Below are 25,089 nucleotides of genomic sequence, written 5' to 3' on the forward strand. Positions count from 1 at the left end.
GACACTTGCGAGGAAATTAAACGTAGAATTAATATGGGAAATGCCTGTTATTATTCGGTTGAGAAGCTTTTATCATCCAGTCTGCTGTCAAAAAATCTGAAAGTTAGAATTTATAAAACAGTTATATTGCCGGTTGTTCTATATGGTTGTGAAACTTGGACTATCACTTTGAGAGAGGAACAGTGATTAAGGGTGTTTGAGAATAAGGGTCTTAGGAAAATATTTGGAGTAAGAGGGATGAAGTTACAGGAGAATGGAGAAAGTTACACAACGCAGAACTACACGCATTGTATTCTTCACCTGACATAATTAGGAACATTAAATGCAAACATTTGAGATGGGCAGGGCATGTAGCACATATGATTTAATCCAGAAATGCATAAACTATAGAGTTTTAGTTGGGAAAACTGACGGAAAAAGGCTTTTGGCGAGGCCGAGACGTAGATGGGAGGGTAATATTAAATTGGATTTGAGGGAGGTGGGATTTGATAGAGACTGCATTAATCTTGCTCAGGATAGGAACCGATGGCGGGCTTATGTGAGGGCGGTAATAAATCTCTGGTTTCCTTGAAAGACATAAATAAGCAAGCAATCGAAATCTTCAGTGAGATAAAATAGACTACAAGTTGAAGGCGTAGTAAATTAAAAGTGGAAATCAAACTCGCAAATAAAAAGCTATAGGTAGGCGCTATGCATAAGATAGGCGTAAGATTTTGCGAAGACTTCTTGCTCGACTAAATTTCTTCCAGGCCGACTTTTTTCACTTCGATTCATTCTTGTGTTATGTAGGGGTAGGCGATTGAGGGGAAAAAATGGTAATGAGAGAAACTGATGTCCGTACCTCATACTGATGTCGGCAGTGGAGGTGAATGGAAACTATAAATCATACTCATTTATGTCTGACGTTAATTATGTAGGCTATATAGACTCACTGAATGCCAAAAAATATCTCAGGGGTGTCCGATGTAGTGTTTTGTAATAATTATACTAAATGACTGATTCCGTATACAGCGGTGTACAGGGATAAGCTTAACTCATAGGGTTAGGCCTATATCAGACTAATAGTCAGGTTTTTTCCTTCGCATATCGTGAAATGTAAATCCTACTGAACTTCACTCTTACCTCACTTACAAAATGGCGGGCAGAAACAGTACTGGCAACGGAAAGGCGTTCTTCACATTGATATTGCGAACCAATATAGGCATAAAAATGGCAATAGTATTGCAGTGCATGTGAGCAGTAGGAACACTAGCGGCGGTCAGTGGCGTATCAGGGTTATCAGACAGATCGGGTAGACATAAGTCTACTTACTGTCCTTGAAATAGCGCAGAGAGATGCTGCAGAATAAGTGGCGTATCACAATTATACAATAACAACAAATGATACCAACATAAACAATTTTCCATATTTTTATTGGAATACCGGTACTGTATACAGTAATTCAACAAAATTATAAAGACAATCGAATATTGATGATTACAGCAACAATAATAATAATAATAATAATAATAATAATAATAATAATAATAATAATAATAATAATAATAATAATAATAATAATATTGAAAAAGCGTCAGTGGGGTATGAGGTTACTATGCAATGCTTCATAACGAGCAGGAACAGTGGCGGTTATTATTTACACTAATGCCCACGTGCATCAACGTCAGTTAGTGTAACCACCGGTTAAAATTGTCACCTAACCTCTGGTTAAGCATTTTTACAGTGGATCGACCTCGGTTACGACTTAAATAGGAGGTTAACCACAGTAATCTCTAACCGGCCATATTCGAGCGGTTAAAAGAGATAACCAGTGATTAGTAGAGCAAGTAAAGGAAAATGGCGGCCAGAGCCACAGATGTTTATTTCGAAGACGATTATTATTGTACAGTACTTGAATTACTTGATAGAGCGTGAGCGTGAAGGTTCTTCAGTGGAAAGAGAGAATTCTTACGAGGAATTAGGTGACAGAAAATTTCAGGAGGGATTTCGTTTATCAAAATCTACAAATGGATCACTTGAAATAACACAACAAGTCATATTTCTCCTATGGTTCGGCTGCTTGTATTACGATTCTATGTAACTGATATTTTCTATATTTTAAGAGGGAATACTCGAATATCTCTTTCTCTATGTCACTGGCTGAACAAAGAGAGGTTATGGATGGATCTTAGGATAATGAACAGTTCCCTCGTGTAAATGAGGTCCTGGATCGTATACACATTCCTATTAATCATCTGCATCCTTTTCCTTTATAGATATTCCATCTTTTTATATAATATATTTAAATTCTAGTAATTAAGTCTAGCGACACTTCAACCACACATTGGGATATAATCATTTTTGCATTCAATTTTCTATTTTGTAAGATTTTAACCTAACAGCAAAGAAATGCAACTCGCAAATATAACAGCGCCCAAAGGCAAACAAATGCAAAGCGAAAATGTAGGACACGTTCATTTCGATGTAGAACGGAGTGAGCGCAGTCATTTTTAGACGTTGACTATTATCCTTGCAGCGGTATGGATGCTTTCCTTTAGTCATTTTGTAGAAACAGTACACCAGCATAGACTTTACTCTGGTTAAATGAGGTGTCAGCTAGCCATGTTTAAGTAATCTGTGATTATGAATGGTGAACACAAATTACATTTTAACCACTGTTACTGTTTAACCGTCGTTTCATAATCTACGATTACTGCATTTTTAACCGATGTTGATACACTTCGCCATAAATGATAAGCAAACCACAACAAAGCCACACAACACGAGAGTAACGCCAGCCTAGAGCAATGAAGTAACAGCATTACACGCAGAGCAGTGATGCCAACACAACACATTCCCGCTGATTACTGTCGTATAATGGTATTGCTGTCGTGTTGGCAGCACTGCACCTGCTCAGTCCTGCAGCATGGCCGCCACTTCTGTGTTATTCCAACGACATGCCATTTCCAGCGCCGTCTCTCCCTCCTTATCCTTCGCCCATCGCTCAGCGCCATGCTGCAACAGCAGCTGCACCACTGGGGCGTGGCCATTCCATGCTGCACAGTGCAGTGCAGTCCACTGCTCTTCATCATCAGGCATATTGGGCCGCGCCCCAGCTGCCAGCAGCAGCTCACACACTGCAGAGTGCCCATAGCGTGCAGCCCCATGCAGAGCAGTGTGGCCAGATCGTCGTGCCTTCATATCCAGCCGCGCCCCGGCAGCCAGCAGCGCCCTGCACGCATCCTGGTGGTCATTCCATGCTGCCACACACAAGGGCGTGCAGCCATCATGATCCACGGCGTTCACCTGGCTGCCTGCATCCAGGAGCAGCTGCACCCTGTGTGTGTCCCCCCGCTCTGCTGCCCGGTGTAGCTCAGTCCTGCCTTGGCTGTCCTTCTGCTGCAGGTTGGGCCCGACCTCAGCCGCAGCTCTGAGCTTCTGCAGCAGACAAAACAATCTGGTCAGAGGAAGCTCAGTCAGCTAGGTGACAGTTTACTAGGCTGATGTCAGTAGCCATAACTACAGTACTGTCAGTAGTAGTTTCAGTACGCATAACTGTAGCAATGTCAGTAGTAGTGACAGTAGCCATAACTACAGTAATGTCAATAGTAGTGACAGTAGCCATAACTACAGTAATGTCAGTAGTAGCAACAGCAGCCATAACTACAGTAATGTCAGTAGTAGCAACAGTAGCCATAACTACAGTAATGTCAGTAGTAGTGACAGTAGCCATAGCTACAGTAATGTGAATAGTAGTGGCAGAAGCCATAATGATAGTAATGTCAGTACTAGTGGCAGTAGTCATAACGACATTAATGTCAGTAGTAGTAATATTATCCATAACCACAGTAATGTCAATACTAATGACAGTAGCCATGGCTGCATTAATGTCATAAGTAGTGACAGTAGCCATTACTACACTAATGTCAGTAGTAGTGACAGTAGCCATAACCACAGTAATGTCAGTAGTAGCAACAGTGGCCATAACCACAGTAATGTCAGTAGTAGCAACAGTAGCCATAACTACAGTAATGTCAGTAGTAGTGACAGTAGCCATAGCTACAGTCATGTGAATAGTAGTGGCAGAAGCCATAATGATAGTAATATCAGTACTAGTGCAGTAGTAATAACGACATTAATGTCAGTAGTAGTAATATTATCCATAACCACAGTAATGTCAATAGTAATGACAGTAGCCATGGCTGCATTAATGTCATAAGTAGTGACAGTAGTCATAACTACACTAATGTCAGTAGGAGTGACAGTAGCCATAACTACAGTAATGTCAGTAGTAGCAACAGTAGCCGTAACTACAGTAATGTCAGTAGTAGCAAAAGTAGCCATAACTACAGTAATGTCAGTAGTAGTGACAGTAGCCATAGCTACAGTAATGTGAATAGTAGTGGCAGAAGCCATAATGATAGTAATGTCAGTACTAGTGGCAGTAGTCATAACGACATTAATGTCAGCAGTAGTAATATTATCCACAACCACAGTAATGTCAATAGTAATGACAGTAGCCATGGCTGCATTAATGTCATAAGTAGTGACAGTAGCCATAACTACACTAATGTCAGTAGTAGTGACAGTAGCCATAACCACAGTAATGTCAGTAGTAGTAACAGTAGCCATAACTACAGTAATGTCAGTAGTAGTAACAGTAGCCATAACTACAGTAATGTCAGTATTAATGACAGTAGCCATGAGTGCAGTAATGTCAGTAGCAGCGACAGTAGCCATAACTACAGTAATGTCAGTAGTAGTAACAGTAGCCATAACTACAGTAATGTCAGTATTAATGATAGTAGCCATGAGTGCAGTAATGTCAGTAGTAGTGACAGTAGCCATAAATGCAGTAATGTCAATCGTAGTAACATTAGCCATAACTGCAGTAATGCCAAAGGTAGTGACAGCAGCCATAACTACAGTAATATCAGTAGTAGTGACAGTAGACATAAGTATAGTAATGTGAGTAGTAGTGACAGATCCATAACTACAGTGATGTCACTAGTAGTTAAAATTGCCATAACTATAGAAATGGCAGTAGTACTAACAGGGAGCAATACCTTAACAATATAAGTACTAGTGACAGTAGCCATAATATAGTAATGTCAGTGGCAACAGTACTAGTACTAGTAATAGTAATAGCAGTAGCAGCAGCAGCTGTAGTAGTAGTAGTAGTGGTAGTACTAGTAGTAGTAGTAGTAGTAGTAGTGGTAGTACTAGTAGTAGTAGTAGTAGTAGTAGTCTAGTTGTAGTAGTAGTAGTAATTGTTCTGAAAACTGAAATTAAGTTTACTCTCCAACTGCAGCTGGTCACAATCTCTGTTGTAACAGTTTGTATCAATCATTGCTCAGTAACTGTAACCATGGCAACAGCTCACACTTACTGCTGTCTTCTGGCGGTCAGCTTGCAGCACCTCTGCCATTTTCTTCAGTTCCTCGCCCTTCGCCTGCAGTTCTTCTCGCAGAGCCCGCAGTGCTTCCTCTTTACTCTGTAATTAAAAACAAATTTGGTTAAGAAGAAATGTTGGAAACTTGACTACAAACATGACTGCTATGATGATGATGATGACGAAGGTGATTATGATGACTTTATGATAGTAATAATAATAATAATAATAATAATAATAATTAATATTATAATTATCAAAAAATTTGTATTATCACTATCATCAACATTATTAAAATGAGAACTGACTGAATGCAGCTCGTAAACTCCCTTCTAACTGTAGCCATGGTAACAGCTCACACTTACTGCTTCCAGCTGGCGCCTCATCTCCCCCCCAGCCTCCAGTTCTTGTCTCAGCTTCCCCAGCTGATCCTGGTAACTCTGTAATATAAACAATTCTGGATTAGAGAAAGCTCAGCTACTTAGGTGATAGTCTGACTTGAAGCAACAGGTTTCATGAAGGAATAAAGTTGATGACCAGTAGGGCCTATACAACATAGCAAATGAGACAACAGGAACCAACGTATAATATTTGGAAAGAGGGTTTCAAATAAAACCTCTCTTTCCGCATATGGATCTCTATAAAATATTAAATTTATATTTTCATGATAATCCCTAAAATAAACGCACCATGAATTATCTAACTATCCACAACTTAATTTAAACTTTCATAAGTCCTTAAATAAGTGGGCATATGCATAGACTAAGACGAAGTCAGAAAAAAAAAAGATTGCAGAATCATGGACTTCCAGTGAAAGATTTGCCCTTGGGCAAAAAATTATAAATGGAATGGTGAAAATATATGTGATTTTCTTCCCAGACCACTGACCAGTTTTGGATCGAAGGAATACAATAATACCTCGGGATTTCAAAAGAAGCTAGTAAATTCTTGTTATTTAGTATCTGCAATTTTCTATTTATGCCAAGTAACTTTCTCGTCTATCTCTGCCATCAAAACAAAAACCAGAAATCTCCTTGAACTAGTAAACGATATCGCTGTATGTGTATCGAATACAGAATCCACATTTGTAAAGCCAATTTCTCAAAAATGGACATTTTGTCGGATTTATTATTTTTTACTTTACAACTGTTGACACATTTTTGTATAGCTACATTCAACATTGTTTGTGTTCCTAAGTACAACATAAATATATCTTAATAAAGCATTGTTTGTTTTATTTTATAATTCATCCCTGAGCTCTTTACATGTCAACCCAGGGTGATTTGGTTATGGCTGTAATGTGTTCTTTGTAACGTGTTTGATCTGCCTGTCTGTCCTATTGTTGTATCCCCTCATCTAACCCTATGTAATCTTGTCACAGTTTTCTGCCTCCTGCCCCTTCAGCTTGATTTATATGTTGCTGATTTTAACATAATTTATTAGCTTCTTTTCTTGTTATCGTTATCTCGATGCTTTCCCAGAATGAATACCTGGTTGGAAAATACGCTAGCTCATAAACATTTACACGGTCCTATCTCCTCTTTTATTTCTCAACTGTTTATAACAGTGGAATATCTTAATAGCAGTTCTCTCACATATTTTTCTTTAGCAGTATTAGTCAATTATTTCTTTTCATCTTGAGCTCGGAGGACATAACCTTTGCTTTTTAAGGAACTAGCATTGGAGGTCCCAATTACACAGGACAAGGACAACACATCATGCCTCACATTCATCTTATCAAATATGGTTTGTAGACAGCTGCCTATATCACCGCTCGTGCCTGCACTGAAGACAGATGTATTCACCAGTTGTTCAGAGATTCAGTCCCTGAAGTCCTGACATCCCATTTCTTTGGAAGCTGCTAGTAAAATCAACCGGCTTAACTTATCGCTTAGACTGAGCATTAATGTTGGACACGTTCAACTTGTCATTGAGTGTATTTTAGTCAATGGGAATTCAAAACAAGACCCTAATGAAATAAATAACCAGCTTCATTCCAATTGTTTCAGAAATTTTACCGCGGAGTAAGGAACTTGTTCAAACCAAGAACAAGCAGCGCCATATTAATCAAACTGTACCTAGCCCCTCACCTTATCCAATCAAACCTTCCCACTGTCATCAGAGCCCTGTCACTTAGGTACAGCCCTTTTCATCTTTCAGATATTAGCAGTGCTGTTACTGTCACTATGTTGTGATATATACTGGTGTACCCATACTAATCATTCAATTAAGTGCCTATTTGAACACACATTAGCGCCTGTGTGCCTGCATATTTTAAAGTTTTTCGTGCTGCCCAAATACTCTATCTGTAACCATGGTAACAGCTCATCACTTACCTTTTCCTGCTGGAGCCGCAACTGGTGCTCTCCTTCATATTTCTGCCTCAGTTCTGCTTTCTCCTGTAACCACAAAGGGATCAGGTTCAGACGTAGACAAGTCAGTAGATGGCAGTACGATGAGAAACAGAATAACACACAACCAACTACTGAATATACTGTCAACTACTAAACAACACAACATTCTAATACTATCTTCACATTTTGTACACGCAGAGTTGGAAAAATATAGTTTTAATAATAAAACGAAAAAAAAAAAAAACAATTTTTTTGTTTAAAACTCTTTTATACTTTTTAAACAGTGCCATGAAATAGTGCGGTTTTTGAATGTATTTCAGATGTCCTTAACTAATGCTGAGTTCTTGGCCATATAGCCATTAGCTGACTTGCTGTGCTACATTTCTCACACACAGTGTGGTTTAGAGGAAAGGGCTGGACATATGATTCTGATTTATTTATTTTAGAAGGCTGCACAATGGAGAACATGGAGAAGAAAAATTTCAATTTTGTTCAAGTGTTTAGACTAATAGTCATACCCTGCAAGTAATCAAAGGGATGCAACTGAACTTTTCTTTGGATACTCAGGAATTATATTTTGTACACATAGACTCTCCCACCTTCTATGTCTAAGATATGAAATTTTGAGTTGATTAATCTTTTAAGTGTTGAAAATGATAAAGTTAGGGAAACCAGCATTTAAGATATTTTAAATTTATCGCGCTGTTTATCAAGTTAAATAAAGTTATTTATTCATAAAATTAATATTCTACTAACTAAAAAAATACATTTTTTTAAATTAATGGTGAATATAATAAAAAACAATATTTTCAAATTTACATGTGTTTGATTCCTTATATCTATTTCACTGAAGATCTATCACCGATTAACAGTGAGAAATAATTTTTTACAACATTATAAAAAAGTTAGACAGTCCAGTTTTCAATTAGTACAATGTCACATTTCTGATTTCCAAAACAGTGCAGCATCTATTCCTGCAGTTTGACCATTTGTGGTTCATTGTGAGCTTAGAAGGGATTATTCCACGTGGGCACAAGCCAATTGTACACAACTTTTCACCTCTTTAAATAAACACTTCTTTTTAATCATTGTATCTGAATTTCGCTTCTCTAAATATTTATACAGCATACTCAAAACGTCTATTACTTTGGATTTACCATTTATTACTTAGGGCCGAATTCATAAACGAGACTTTGGATGAAGACTTCCCAAAGTTGACTTTCGTAGTAAAGTTTGTTAAAAGTCCTATTCATAGACAATACTTCTGCGACTTTGACTTTGGTAAGTCGAGATTTGACGATCTTGTTCTAATGTTGGCAATCAAAACAGTGGCGGCTCCTGAATATTTCTTAAGAGGAGAAAAGAAGTTAACAGCGCAAAATGACACCTTTTTGAGAGAAACATGCTACAAATTAGCCTACATTCATACATGTAAGACCAGGTAGTGTTAGGGTTGGCCTTCACCTTTCTATAGCAATAATCTGTTTTTGTAAACTGAGTTTGCTAAATTGTCTAAAATATAATGTTTTCACTTCCATTCATTGTTGAATAATTGCACAAATTAACAATTACAAGAAAATTCACAACCTCGCAGCATTTTCGCGTACACTACAGCATCACACGTGTTGGAAGAGACTAGCTACTAACACGTAACCGGAACCGTTTCACGGAAATGGGAATGATAAATAATTTGTTAGGAAAGCGAGAACACTGCACCCACCCACGTGGTCTTTGTTGCCACATGTACGTTTTACAAGTTCAGTATCACATGCTTTTGAAGAATATCAGTTCTTGTAAAGTCATACTACCATTAATGTTCAAAGCTGCCGGTGGCCGATTAATTTATGTAAAAAATGATGTAGTTCAGTACCTTCAATTTCAAATATATTTGTACAAAACTGACAACTTGGCTGTTGTCCTGTCTAGTAGGCAATGAATGGAAGTGAATTTCAGGGGCTAAAAAGATCTGCGATACTAAAGTAGAACTACTTCCTCTTTGTTATATATAAATCCAACTTCAACTTTCAGATATCCTCGAAAGTTTCAAAACATGAATAGTAGCTTATATAAAGTGCAATGAATAATATATTTTGATTTATAATTTAAAAAAAGTTTATATGGTGTCTTTCGTAGCTTTGCGTTAGAACTGTTTTTATTGTGTCTCCTCCTAGATGTGTTATAGTCTGATTGAATGCTGCATCGTTAGATGGCAGCAGTAGCGAGCTTGCTGCACGACCAGTCGGTTTCTATTTCCCGCCCATGCGCTGATTCAGAGGAGGATCTCCTCCCTCTCCGTTCATTTACTTGCTTTAAAACTCTGCTTCTTTCTCTGACCACTAGCGCGCTGTTATCCATGTGTGTTAACTGCGGTAAAGGAGGAATAGATTGACTTTCCTCCACACAAACAATCTCGCATCCTTCTCACAGTTTTCTAGCAGCACATGAGTGCGCGTCGTTTAAAACTCGATCAACCGAGGTTTTCTTATAGCTGTGAACTTAAATATTATTAAAAATTCCTCGAATTTCAAGGCAGATATTTCATTTGGTATTTACTTTCAAAAGAAGAAAAATGTGAGGAGGACGTTCCTCCCTTCCTTCCCCCGAGGAACCTCCACTGAATCAAAATCACTGCCTTGTAAACGAATTAAATTAGTATATAGTTGAAATAGAGTAGGCATTGCCACAATCAAAGCCATTTTTTGAGTCACAAATCAATGAAACAATTGAACATCGGTACATGTTAAGCGATTGTTAACCGTTCTTGCAGCTTTACATAAGAATAATTTATTCGAGGGCTTAGTGTGAAACTAACGTAAGTACAAAAATTGACATTTTTTTATCTTTACACCATTGGATAATAATTTGTTCTACTTAGTCACAAAAATCGTAATTCGTAAGTACAAAACATGATGGTCTATTTCATCTGAAATAGTATTGCCTGTTAAGAATTTTCTTGTGAATAAAATATCGATTGTAGTTACGTTAGTTTTACATTAAGCCCCCAAATTGTTTCATTATAAAATAATTTTATGCTGAAAATATGGAAGATAAGAAGATGCCACCAATGACAGACTATGAAAGAGACATATTATCTTGCTGACAGTTGACAGAATTATTCCCTGCATGTCTCTAGAAACTACTTAAAAATTATCTGAAATCAATATGTAGAAAACATTATTATGACGACCGCAAGGATTATAAATTAACTGCATATCCAACTGTATAACCTATCCTCTATAGAATTAAATACTAAAAATCAATATTAAACTATCAATCTTACCTATAGCGTAAGATTGCGATGAAATAAGTTGTATTTATGGTGGAACAGATAATCCTTTTTGATTCTTATTCATCAATGAAAGTTGAAACATGACGAGGATATCTAATACTGTCTGTTTATCAAATCTGTACATTGATTTGAATTTATAATCTATAATAATACGCTAAGGAATATGAGCAGCTTTAATAATCTTGTAAATGTTCTCAATATTCTCGGAAAATTCAACAATTTTCCAATATCAGCCATTTCCCTTATGTCTACGAACGAAAGTAAAAGTCAAAGTCTAGGTTTTCGGCGACTTCGAAGTAAAGTTACAATTGAAGTTTACTTTCGTCAAAATGTCGACCGTGAATAGGAAAATGGTGACTTTGTACTTTCCAAAGTCAACTTTGGTCCAAAGTCTCGTGCATGAATACGACCCTTAGACTACACAACAGAAACACAAAGACACATTTCCAATCAAACTGAATATCCGAATTTTTACTTTCTTACGATGCCACTGTTGAGTATCAATTATTGAGCAAGTGATCATGACTGAATGATTACTGGCACCACAGAGAAGGCTGCCAAACTTGCATGTCTTCTCCATGCACTACAGTCAGAACATTTCATAAAGTGGAAGTGGCGTTTCATGGTCTAATAACTCAGTGGTACAACAGAAAAAATTGGTACCGTGTGGTGTACTTTCAATACTTTATTTTGTAGCTCAGTTTTTCATTTTGAAATTTTAAGCTAAGTTTGTAGAAAAATAAAAAAGACTAGAATATTTTATAATTTAAACATCTTAAAATCCTTTTTCTTTGGATTTGTTATAAATATAACAAAACCTGTTTCAGATGGTAGGCCTGCATGCAGATATCAGCATTCAGATTGTTTGCACTGTACTTCCTATAAAAATTCCTTATTAATAATAATGTTTGTTCGGAAAAAAGTTAAAATTTTGCTCCATAAAGCCACGAGCACCACTGTAAATTCGTAATTTTAAATTTTATAAAGCCCCGAATAGAAGGAAAACATGATTTTATATTGTAAACAAGTAGGATAAAATAAATAACTTGTATGGAGAAGAAAAAGTGATATGGTTTGATTGTACACTTTTAAACGCGTTTTATAATTAATAGAGAAATAAATAATAAACATAACAGAGATTTCTGTTGACTTAAAATTAATATCATAATTTAGTCTTAAGCATTGTGTTCAAAATGTTTTAATCAAAAGATATTGTTTTAAACCAGGGCTGGGCACAGGGAGGCAATCCAAACTCTAAACGGGGACGCTTAATATTCATCCGTCACAGCATCAATGCTGCGCAGTGTTTGGCAGGGAAGAAAGGTGTTGAAGAGAAGTCATATGGCTCTCCGAGAGAGAGTAGAATTCGCTCTTAATGCCCAGCCCTGTTTTAAACAATTTTGAATACTTTGTTCAAAACTTATTGTTTTACACATGCCAACTCTGCGTAAATGGTTGGGTCTACAGATTCGCATTAACTCCTTTTCAATAAACGATATCAATAGGTTTGTATCGAGTACAGAGTCCACATTTGGGAAACATATTTCCCAAAAGCGTCACATATAGTCGAATTTATTATTTTTCACTTTACAACTATTGAAACATTTTTGTATATTTATGTTCAACATTGAATTTGTGTTCCTAAGTACAACATAAATATATATCAATCAGAAGACATCTGAAAATAAGGCAGTAAAAATTGTGTTTTAGGCGCTTAAAAAGGCTCTAAAAGCAACAAAAATAGGGCAATAAAAGGTAATGAAAATATATTAAATCACCCATAATACATAAAGTAAACATCTATAAAACCATAAGTAACTTAACAAAGTACACTGGAAAAGCAGTTTCTCTGTTCTACAGACTTGCTTCACTTGTACTTATGAATCCACAACTTCTCGTCCATAATTTGAGTTACAAGCAAATTTCAAGAATAATACACAAATTTCTGTTACGTTTATTTGACAAAATCAGTGTGACGATGATTAATGTAACAAAAATGAGACGTCGCTAGAACCGCGAAGCCCTACCAGCAAGAACCGTGTTTGTACACCACAAATTATAGTTGGACTCACCGGGATTCGAAACCGGGTTATCAGCGTGGAAATCCAACGCTTCATGTATTCGACTAGTAACAGATGTTTGTTGTTGTTTGGTCAACTGTACGAAGACAGGTTTTAACCTCACAAGTGACACCAATAAGGCATCACTCATGAGGCAACTAAGCCAGGAATTAATGAGGTAGAGCAGTGCTGGAGTCAGGTAGCATTGCTGGGTAAGGGCAAGGTCGATTCCGGAGTGAGCGAAACAACACTGCATTGCAACAGGGTGTCCCACATCTATGGCTACCATAAGAGCTGCAATTTTCTTAGGCTGGTATTCATAGTCGACACTTTCGATTAAAGTGTCCTTTGGAAGACGCAAAGTATCACTTTTCCGTTGCACAGTCGACACTTTGGTGCAAAGGAACACTTTGGATGAAAGTGTAGTTCCGACCACACTTTGAGCCGAAAGTGGCACTTTGTATAAAAATGGCGGACGTCTTGGAAGTTGTCGAATTATTAGAACGTGCGGAAGAGATGGCACAATTAGTGGACAATGTACAAATTAGAGATAGGCCTAAAGACAATCCCGTGGAATTTTATGATGATATAGAATTAAAAAAAAACGGTTCCGATTTGATAAAGAAACTTATTGAGATTGCTTATATTTTCGATGACTGGTTGACAAAAACGAATAATAGACGTTTGCCAGTGCCTCCAATAATACAGTTATTGACTGCATTAAAATTCTATGCTACAGATATGTACCATACATTTATATATATATATATATATATATATATATATATATATATAATATTATAGTTCAGGTATTTCTGTAGTAACATTCGTATATTTATAACCTCAATTCGATGAAGTGATATGTAGGTAGATATGCCTATATAACCTACTTTTTATTACTGAAACGAATTTTTTAACTTAAATAATATTAAACTAACTTCAATCTAATGTAGGCATAATTATTTTAAATTAGCATTGAGAGACCTCACGTGCCTGCCTTCTAAGCAGATTCCATAATTATATTGGGTTTAAAATGATTTTGATTTTTGTTGACTACCTGTATTTTGAGATAAGATTTATCTTGATGTTGATATAATCATTACTGTTTTGATACCGGTAATATATATTTTCACGCCGGTAAGCAATACATCTACTGTCTCTAGTTCATGTGCAGTCATAACCTCACCATGAAAAGAGATCTCATACTATTAGGCCTATTTTGTTTTGCATTATAGAAACATTTGGCATTCAAAATATTCCTGAAGAGCAGGCAATAATGGAAACGAGAGAGAGAAAATAGTAGTAGTAGTAATAATAATAATAATAATAATAATAATAATAATAATAATAATAATAGCAGTAGTAATGTGTTTATCTCATTCTTTTTTTACTTCTATTCACTATTCACGAAAAAGACAAAAATGAAAATAACGGAAATAACACGATATATCAATGAAGCAGATACGTATAAAACCTAACCTAACGATATAAATTTAATGATTTTATATATATATATATATATATATATATATATATATATATATATATATATATATATATATATATATATATAAACTTAACCTACTCAGTCCAACTTAACCTAACTATATAAACTAATAGAAGATATGTAGGCTACAAAATCTAACCGAACTGTATAAATCAGTGGAACGGATACATACATAATCTAACTTAGCGACATAAATCAATGAAAAAGATATGTACAGAACCTAATCTAACTATATAAATTAATGGATCAGTTATGTACTGTACAAAACCTAACCTAATTTCACCAGCAGTATCACTAACTATTTAATAAAATGTTATATATCTGAACTGACTGAAATAATCTAAACTATCGGCAACAAAAACTAGAAACTGAAATAAAACAACTTTAAATATATATTTTCTTCCTCGCGCAATCAATAGGCTCCCAATTCAAATCACAAGCATTGTAATTTGTAGGTTATACGTCATTAATTTGTTATTGTTTGTTCACTTGTTTTGAAAGGCATTGTGGGACTTCTATTACCAACCAAATTTTAACTCTACACTTTGCTGGCGTAAAGTGACACTTTGTGAAGTGCACTTCTTCAATCGTCTATGAATACCACTAATATAAAAGAGCCACTTTCGTCAAAAGTGTCACTTTGCAAAGTGGTGATATAAAGTGTCGACTATGAATACCAGCCTTAGTTTCGAACGCAGCAATAAATGTAGTTGAATGAGTAGTCAAACGAAGAAAAAGGCAAAAAAAAAGGTACATATAAAAACAAGGAAAGGCCAAAAACGTAGGCCTTCGTATTAAAGTAAAGAAGGCGTAAACGACAAAAGAGGCAAAAAAATACAAATAAAACTTAATCAGAATGCTTCATTTCTCATAATTCGTTCTTAAATATGAACATTCCAATAAAATACGCATTTTCCTAAACTTCTGATTTCTATTAATAAGGCATTGTTTGTTATACTTTATAATCCATCCCTCAGCTCTTTACATGACAACCCAGGGTGACTTGGTTATGGCTGTAATGTGTTCTTTGTAACGTGTTTGATCTGCCTGTCTGTCTTATTGTTGTATCACCTCATCTAATTCTCTGTAATCTTGTCACAGTCTTCTGCCTTCCGTCCCTTAAGCGTGATTTATATGTTGCTGATTTTAATGCTACTTCCTAGTTTCTTTTATTGTTATCGTTACTTGATGCTTTTCCAGAATGAATATCTGGCTGGAAAATTCGCTGGTCCTATCTTCTCTTTTACATCTTAACTGTTTATAACAGTGGAATATCTTAATAACAGTTCTCTCATATTTTTTCTTTAGCAGTAGTAGCCAATTATTTCTTTTTCTCTTGACCTAGGAGGATATAATTTTTCTTTTTAAGGAACTAGCATTGGAGGACCCAATTACACAGGACAAGGACAACACATCATGCCACACGTGCGTCTTAACAAATTTGGTTTGTAGACAGCTCCATACATCACCGCTCGTGCCTGCACTGAAGGCAGATGTATTCACCAGTTGTTCAGAGATTCATTCCCTGAAGTCCTGACATCCCATTTCTTTGGAAGCTGCTAGTAAAATCAACCGGCTTATCGCATTGACTGAGAATTAATGCCGAACACGTTCAACTTGTCATTGAGTGTATTTTAGTCAACGGGAATTCAAAATAAGACGCTAGTCAAAAAATAAGCAGCTTCATTAGAAAATATACCCAGTAAATTGGCCGGCGAATAAGGAAGCTTGTTCAAAGCAAATTCAAGCAGCGCCATATAAATCACACTTCAGCTATCCCCTCACCTAACCCACTCAAACCTTCTCACTGTCCTCGGCCTCCTGTCACTTCGCTGTCGTCATTTTCGTCTTTCAGATATTGCCAGTACTATTACTCTCACTACATTGTGATATATAATGGAGTACCCATATTTATCATTCAATTAAATGCCCATTTGAACACACCTTTGCATCTGCATATCTGAATATTTTAAAGTTTTTCGTGCTCACTGCTTCAACCTTTAATGTACATTCAACTGTCCAATTACTGTATCTGTAACCATGGTAACAGCTCATCACTTACATTTTCCTGCTGGAGCCGCAACTGTTGCTCTCCTTCATATTTCTGCCTCAGTTTTACTTTCTCCTGTAACCACAAAGGATCAGGTTCAGAAGTAGCCCAGTCAGTAAGGTGACAGTACGATGGGAAACAGAATAACTCACAACCAACTACTGAATGCACTGTCAACTACTAAACAACATGACATTCTAATACTATCTTCACATTTTGTACACGCAGGGTTGGAAAAAAATAGTTTTACTTAATAAAATCAAAAAACATATTTTTGTTTTTTGTTTTAAACTGTTTTTATACTTTTTTAAACAGTGTCATAAAATAGTACGTTATTTAAATGTATTGCTGATGTTGTCCTTAACTAATGCTGAGTTCTCGGCAATAAAGCCATTAACCGACTTGCTGGCCTACATTTCTCACACACGGAATTTTGTTCCGCATGAGTTCTTTTACATGCCAGTAAATCTACTGACATGAGCCTGTCGCATTTAAGTACACTTGGGCATGGAAGGCCAGCGCTATACCACCTCGCCAACCAGGTCGACACTGTTATGTCCTAAGACGTAAAACCAATATCAGAATTCTGATATTTCTCACTGGTTTACAAAAATATTCAATTTCTATTTTGATGCTTATTACTTTCGTTACAACTTTAATGTAGCCTAGGTAAATGGGATAGCAATGTTCTCTTCTTTCCTCTATCCTTGCCACAGTCCTCGGTCTCCTTTCATTTAACTAACTTCATCCCCATATCCACTCTAAAGTCCACACGTCTGGCCGCGAAACCAGGTGGCCCGAGTTCCAATCCCAGTCGAGGTAAGTTACCTGGTTGAGGTTTTACCAGGCTCCTCCCTCAACACAATATGAGCAAATGTTGGGTAACTATCGGTGCTGACCCCAGACTCATTTCACCGGAAATATCATCAGTTCATTCAGAGTCTATATAACCTGAGATGTCGATACAGCGTCATAAAATAATCTACTAAATAAAATCCACTCTAAATTTATCACTCTCCTCTGCCCCCTCTCACTTAATTATCTCTCTTTTCGTGTTTCAGATATTTCCAGTACTGCCATTGTCTTTACGTAGTAATTAATATATAGTGGCGTACCCATACTTATCATTCAATTAATTTCTCATTTTGAAAACGCCCTAGTGCCTGTGTGTGGGGCTATTTTAAACTTTTTCGTGCTTACTGCTCCAACCTTCAATGTACCCCCAACTGTGGAATTACTATATCTGTAACCATGGTAACAGCTCATCACTTACCATTTCCTGCTGGAGCCGCAACTGGTGCTCTTCTTCAAATTTCCCATTCAGTTCTGCTTTCTCCTGTGACCACAAAGGAATCAGGTTCAGACGTAGCCCAGTCAGTAAGGTGGCAGTACGATGAGAAACAGAATAACACATAACCAAATACTGAATATATTGTACTAAACAACACGACATTTCTAATTCTATCTTCGCATTTTGTACATGGCTACAAATTTGGACTTAACTCTTTTGCAGTTTCCTTCGTCACTCATTTTGTGAATGCGTGGTACGAGGAAATATGAACTTGCACTTGCATTTCCCGATATGAATCGCCCTTTTCGTCTTTCTGATATTGCCGATACGGTTACTGTCACTACATTGTGATATGTAATGGAGTACCCATATTTATCATTCAATTAAGTGCCCATCTGAATACACCTTAGCATTTCGTGTCTGCCTATTTTAATTTTTTTTTTTTTTTGCTTACTTCTCAACCTTTAATGTACCCTCAACTGTCCAATTACTGTATCAGTAACCATGGTAACAGCTCATCACTTACTTCTTCCTGCTGGAGCCGCAACTGGTGCTCTCCTTCATATTTCTGCCTCAGTTCTACTTTCTCCTGTAACCACAAAGGAATCAGGTTCAGACGTAGCCCAGTCAGTAAGGTGGCAGTGCGATGAGAAACAGAATAACACACAACCAACTACTGAATGTAACGTCAACTACTAAACAACACGACATTCTAATACTATCTTCACATTTTGTACATGGTTGAGTCTACATATTGGTCTTAACTCTACTTCAGTTTCCCATGTCACCTATTTTCTGAATGTTTGGTACGAGCAAATAGTTCTGTGGAATAAAGCCTTAACTGTTATCTAATCTAAGGTGTTTAGTGGTAACTGTAAATAAGACAACAGCGGATCTCTCACCCTTTCAGATACTTCTTTCAACTTTTCCAGTTCAGCTTGCGTATCTCTCAATTCCCTCTCTCTCAGCTTCAATTCCTCCTTCAGCTCCTCAATGTTGTTGCTGCTCCCTACTTTTTCCTCTTCCTTTCTTGCCTCCAGGCCATGCATGGACCGCGAGTCCAACCTCTCCTTGAGGACTCTCACCTCCTCTATGAGAGGAAGCAGCAGACGTACCTGTCCCTCCAGGGTCTTCACCCGCTGTTTGAGGTCGGGTATTGGGTTGGGTTTTGCCATCCTGAAATCCAGAAAGTAAGAACAACAGAAGTCACTAGTGACCTTCCGTTAACAGCTACTTCATCGATCTTACATGAACTGTAATTGATGTGTGAGATTACGGGTTTCAAGGTCATTTTTGTGCATCAAGTACTTAGCTTTGGTCAAATTTGTCACCAAGTACGTAAAACTTCCTTCTCGAAGTTACATCTTCACTGTACTGACTAATACGAAGGGCTAGCTTCAGAATATCATATTTCTGGGGATACATTATATACCTGCCCTTATTTAGATTAATAGCATCTAGGTTACCTTAACATTTATGCCTGATTTTCTTTTGTTTGTAATTCAGTACAATATTTGACAAGTAAAAATTTGCAACAAATTTACGTGTTTTCACCAACAAACAAAATTCAGGATAAACAAAACAACACGTCTTTATTGGGCACCGCAAATCCAACTCCCCTTTCCATAAATGAATTTGATTAAAAGCTCTATTGTGAGTTCTACTTTTGTCGCTGAAAGATTGTTTTATCTGTAATTCCGATTTTTGGGAGTCTAACTCCTCTCCTAAAAGTAGCGTAAGACCTCATTGCATAAATTCTTTTGTAATTTTTTAAAATTACTTCTTTAATTTTGAACCTCAACACTTATCGGCAACCAATTTGAAACAAGTTTTCATTCATAGGTCTAAGTGATTCAAATAAAAAAGAACATTGTTGGTCACTCCACTGATATAGGCCTAATTGATAATTCACGTTAATTAAATGCCACTTTATCACTTAATAGTAAAATTCGGCTTCAGTCTTGAGTATTTCACAAAAAATCTGGTTAAAGAGACATGCTGTGACGTCCGATTTCCTAAATTGGCGGTAAACGTTTATTTATGACCAATGACGTCATTAAGAGGGATGGGGTGAAAATTTAGCCGCCGCCCCCCCACGAAGTTTAAAACAAAAACAATTAAGTACAAATACTATAAACGCTTAAGAAATAATGGACAAACTAGTCAATGGTTTTGCTTAAATGAAACAAAGGCGTTACCCTTTTCTATATTAGTGGTTCTTACATATTATAAACAATTCACTAATTAATCTAATGCTCATAATATTGGATTTTCCCCGTCATTTGTTTTCTAATATGTCAGTAAACGTCTGTGATGTCATTAACAATTTTATCTGAAATGTCGATAGCTTTGCAGTCCAGTATGTGTTGCAAGTTCATAGCTGAATCTTTTAGTCTGCACAGAACACGTTTTGGTGATGTATAAATTCCAATTCTACAGAGATGCGCTGCCAGACAGTCATGTGCAGTTATTAGTCTGAAGATAGCCACTGCTGTTATTATGGGAGAATTAGAACTTAATTTTTATCTTTTCTTTCATTTCGGATCAGAAATTATTTTCACAATTTTTTTAAATTATTTTATACTTCCCGTTTATAATTTTTCTTTATTAATAATTTTGCTGCATGATGCGAAAACTTAGAATGCAATCTTTGTTGGATTGTGTTTTCTTTCTTGCTCAATGTGTCAATTTTCATTTCCTTCCAATCCACATATTAGAAAACAAGCTATTCATTCTAAAGCAACTATTTTCTTTAGTTTATTTTTAGTTTCTACAAATCTATAAGATCAATTTCTCTGTTGCTATATTACGTGATTATGAAGAAGAAGCTGTTGTTCACAGCCAGAACTTACCTTGTGAATTGAAAATGAAGTTATGTTAACACTGAGCGAAACGAAGAACGGTGCTACCAACAGTGACGGAGTTCTGGTCAATTCCGAACACAATCGTCCACAGACTTTGTATACGGAGAGAAAAGTGAGGAAGTTCGAACCAAAAACCGCTTGGTTGAAAACGAGAATGAGTAGTGATGCAGCCCTGCTTCTCAGAAGTTATATAGTGCCTTATCTACCGGTTAACAAACAGCCAGATAAAGCTGTCAGACAGATTAGACAAGCAAGGAAGAGTGGATCATACAAGTGGTGCTTGAAGACAGCCAATAGGAGAAAGGATTGTTATTGTTATAATTAAATAAAGTTACAATGTAACGATATGATAACGCAATGACTTTCATCTTAAAATAAATATTAATAAGATATCAGTATTGATAAACACGTGACAGGTTTCACAAGTCAACAGCTTGTTATCGTGTCCAGAGGTTGCACAACAATCCACTCTCCGTGTGATAAAGGTTCTGTCTTTCTTAATTACTGCACAAAATCTCATTTCTATTACACATTCTCCTTCTCTTCCAAGAATTGAAAATAATCCTGTAGTAAAAGTTTCTTGTAGTATTCCATAGAGAAGAATATCGCGCCCATCCATTAGATTTAGCTGGTTTCGACATTGCATTGTCACATATGTCCAATCAGCGATGGTGTTTTATAAAAAGAAAGCTATGACCAAAATCAGGAGATCTAAAATATTGTTTAAGATCCATCTTTTCATAAAATGTGTTACTTTACCTAAGTATTTTCACTATTTTTTTTTCATATATCATGGAAATGAGTTCATTCAGAAATGATTTATAATCATGTACTAACGTGAAGCCACAAAATTGTTGATAGCACCCTTTTTACAAAACATAAGACAATGGTAATATGATAGTCTCAAATCCGGGCTGTATGTTGAGTGGTACAGAATTTATTTATTCCTCTACAATTATATGTGGAGACACGTGGAATATCAGATCACGTTTTGTCGAAAAGAAAAGATAGAAAACATGATTACTGCAACATAACAATTGGCATTGAAAATAAATCTTCGCAATAAACATTTGAAATACGATTTGCCACAGGGCATGTTTGGCGTAACTAGGCATAACGATCCCCAGAGAGTAAGTGATAATGCCCTGATGTAATCGGCAAATCTTGAAGGTGATATACCGTGTGGACAACAAGAAATCTGCTTATAAACTACAGTAAGTTAAATACATTACGCCATATAGGAAAACATGGAGTCAGTGTAAACCACACCAAGAATCTGAAGGGAAAAAAGCCAATGTTACAAAATACGCTCACAGAAATCTTCATGTGGCAACAGTTGCCAGGGCTATTAAGAAATCCCTCAATTGTTTACAAATAACTTTATGGACTATGTAAAAAACATCACTTCGTTAATAAACGCATGAAGGGAAACGTCACGGTCTTGTTTCAGCTGTTTTATTTCGGTTGCTCTGGCAATGTTTAGACATATCTGAAGATACAAGAACTGAAATTATCTCGTAGGAAGCCCTTTACCCCCACACCCTTATTTATTGTCCTGTAGTCTGTAGTTCCTATTATATTCTCCGTAGAAAATTCTGTTTGGGCACTCAACTTTCTCGTATTTATATTTTTTTTTTAATGACCGTGCAATAAGATTGGAAATTTTATCTGATGTATTACGAACATCTTGTGCCTTTAATTTAAAAACTATGGTTGTAATTATTTTAAAAAAAGCTGTATTTCCAATGAAATTCCCCATTAAACTGACACGAAAGAAAAGAAAATCATCTTTCAAAAATTGTTACTGAAATAAAAGAAACACAGGAAATCAAATAATCTCTCAAATATTGTCAACAGAAGTTAATATTTTCTTAACTAGTGAAGAATTTGTTTTAGAAAAGTGGTGTTACCTTACGAAACGAAATAACGTATCGTTGCCGTCCACGATCCTCGATCCGAGGAAGAAGAGATCGAGTCTTTGGTGTACAGCAAAAAACATCAGTCTATTTGGAATCCCACGATTTGTAAATCGTACCTAATAGAGCTCCCTTGCCACGGTTGCTGGTTCTCTTGCGTTTCTCTACATTAAATAAATATCCACTCTTTCAGTGTCAGTGAATCCTTCATTACGTCAAATGTTTGCATGCCAGGTTTCTACAAGGTCAATGACCGTTTACTGACGAAGCAGAACATATGATTGCAAGACGTGCGTATAGTCTAACTGACAGGCGTTCCATAGTACGTCTACGATCACCGGACTGACGTCTGATCTGAGTTTCGTTATGAGTTTGATCTGAGGGCTTAGTGTGAAATTACTGTAATTAAAAATTGATATTTTCAGGTTTTCACATCAAGCGTTCTTCCACTTGGCCATAAAAAAAAAATCATAACTCTGTTCCGAACAGTCTTGTCTATAATACAATACGTAACTACAAAACATGATGGTATAGTTCATCTGAAATAAGCATATTGCCTGTTAAGAATTTTGTTGTGAATAAAACATCGATTGTAGTTACTTTGCTTTCACATTAAGCCTTCGAAATGAGGGAATAGCTAAGTGACGAGAGGTGGAGGAATGTGCAAATGTTCCAATGATGTAAAATTCGTTTTCTCTCCCGTGTGTAGTGTGGGGAGATATCGAAGTTTCACATACAGGATGTTTCTAAATTAGACTGATATATAACCCAGTTTGTTTACTCCATCAGCGGAGTATCATTCCTCGACCGCGTTTGTTTATTGCCTGAGCTCGGTATCATGTCTTAATCCTATTTGATTACTACCTGTGGATTATGAAACCCTTGTTGACGCTGAAGATCTTGCAACACTCAATGTCTGAGCAGTAACTGAAATCAGGGAAGTGCCTGGCATCCTTGAAAGGGCACGACAAAGTACGGCACGTGGATGCAATGCTTGTCTGGAAGTCAATGGACCTATGTTCCAGCACTTAATAAATAATTACTTCAATCCCTTCCTGTACGATCGAACCTCGTAATGACATAAACCCTTATTGCTCTGAAAGAAAGTGTCGCATCTCATGGGTGCCTTAACAAAAACTGTTTGAAAGAAGGTTATCTATCCGAACCCAAAGTTTGTCGGTGTAATTTTGTAGCACTCTGTACATTCGTATCCACGGATTCGGTTGCCGCGGCTTCAGTTGTCGGCAGTTTACGACGTACTAAAATATAACATGGAAAATTCCAGAAACAAATGATTCGTAAGTTACAAAATGCACATCGTTCTGAGTACCATGGTGAAAACTTTATTGCTTCAACTTCCCTTGAAGGTTAAGATAAAATGTGACAATCCAGTTCATTCGAGACAGAGAGAGCATAAAAATAGAGTAACGTAGAATATATTTTACTATTGTAAAATATTAGTAATATAAATTAAGGTAATTTTCTACAACGACTACACCATCGATTTATTAGTTTTAACATATGTAGGTGGATTACGTGTTTAATTGCGACATTTTGTAGGTGTTGATTGTTTTTTCATGTTACTTATTTACAAATGGCTTTTAAAGAACCCGCACGTTCATTGCCGCCCTCACATAAGCCCGCCATCGTTTCCGATCCTGAGCAAGAACAATCCAGTCTCTATCATCATATCCCACCTCCCTCAAATCCATTTTAATATTATCCGTGTTAATTAGTTACAATATATTTCAATTTTAATGTTCAGATATGATGTAATGTATAAATAATAATCTTAAATAATTCCCTCAACTAACCCGCTAACTTTGTCACATACTTAATATCACTTAGCCAGCCCATCTAACCCATAAAGAACGTGCCTATATGTGAGATGAGTGTATAAGTTGTGGGAATTATATTATAAGTGATATGACATCATACCTGAACACTAAAATTAAACAACATTATTACTTATTAACGCCGAAACACAATCAACACCCACAAAAAGTCACAATTAAGTTTTGTCGCGTAGATACCTTGCAAGTCCCAGAAAGGAAGTAGTGCGCATGATCTGAGGACGAGCGACCTGGTTCACAAGAGAACGACTAGTTGAGGTAATAACATTAATTTGCTTTCGTTGTTTGTCCAATCATGCGCACTGCCTCTTTCTGGGACTTATAAAGTATCTATGCGACAAAACTTCTTTCTACGACTGTATGTAAATGACAGACTTCTTGTACAGGGACATCATTTTATTTTTACTAATATTTTTAATATTAACCTGGCTATACCTTTGGATTAACGGTTGAGAACCGAAAAACACCGTTTGCTACCCCCTTCCATTACTGGAGCTCGATGATACTAGCATAAAATACAAACAAATCACTTTA

At 36.4% G+C, this 25,089-nt stretch overlaps 3 protein-coding genes across 3 annotated transcripts in view; all 3 read right to left on the minus strand.

The window, feature by feature from the left end:
* Positions 1 to 20,933, minus strand: part of LOC138714385 (protein enabled homolog) — a 110,023-nt gene extending 89,090 nt beyond the window's left edge. Inside the window, exons 1-4 of the mRNA XM_069846608.1 lie at positions 20,775 to 20,933; positions 18,825 to 19,098; positions 18,449 to 18,511; positions 16,644 to 17,967 (exon numbers count right to left, since the gene is read on the minus strand). Coding sequence (XP_069702709.1) covers positions 17,869 to 17,967; positions 18,449 to 18,511; positions 18,825 to 19,097 — 435 coding nt within the window. The 5' untranslated portion in view covers position 19,098; positions 20,775 to 20,933 and the 3' untranslated portion in view covers positions 16,644 to 17,868. The remainder of the gene's footprint in view (positions 1 to 16,643; positions 17,968 to 18,448; positions 18,512 to 18,824; positions 19,099 to 20,774) is intronic.
* The window catches only part of LOC138714245 (trichohyalin-like), a 221,158-nt gene that overhangs the window by 115,514 nt on the left and 80,555 nt on the right, over positions 1 to 25,089 (minus strand). Inside the window, exon 11 of the mRNA XM_069846595.1 lies at positions 7,708 to 7,770. Within this exon, the coding sequence (XP_069702696.1) occupies positions 7,708 to 7,770 (63 nt within the window). The remainder of the gene's footprint in view (positions 1 to 7,707; positions 7,771 to 25,089) is intronic.
* LOC138695353 (ankyrin repeat domain-containing protein 6-like) lies at positions 1,394 to 7,104 on the minus strand. Its single transcript, XM_069819774.1, has 4 exons — positions 7,099 to 7,104; positions 5,737 to 5,811; positions 5,369 to 5,473; positions 1,394 to 3,417 (listed from the first exon to the last, which is right to left on the minus strand). Exons 1-4 carry the CDS (start codon positions 7,102 to 7,104, stop codon positions 2,893 to 2,895), a joined length of 711 nt encoding a protein of 236 aa, XP_069675875.1. The 3' UTR covers positions 1,394 to 2,892.

This window comes from Periplaneta americana, chromosome 2 (genome assembly GCF_040183065.1).
Source record: "Periplaneta americana isolate PAMFEO1 chromosome 2, P.americana_PAMFEO1_priV1, whole genome shotgun sequence".
Lineage (NCBI taxonomy): Eukaryota > Metazoa > Arthropoda > Insecta > Blattodea > Blattidae > Periplaneta > Periplaneta americana.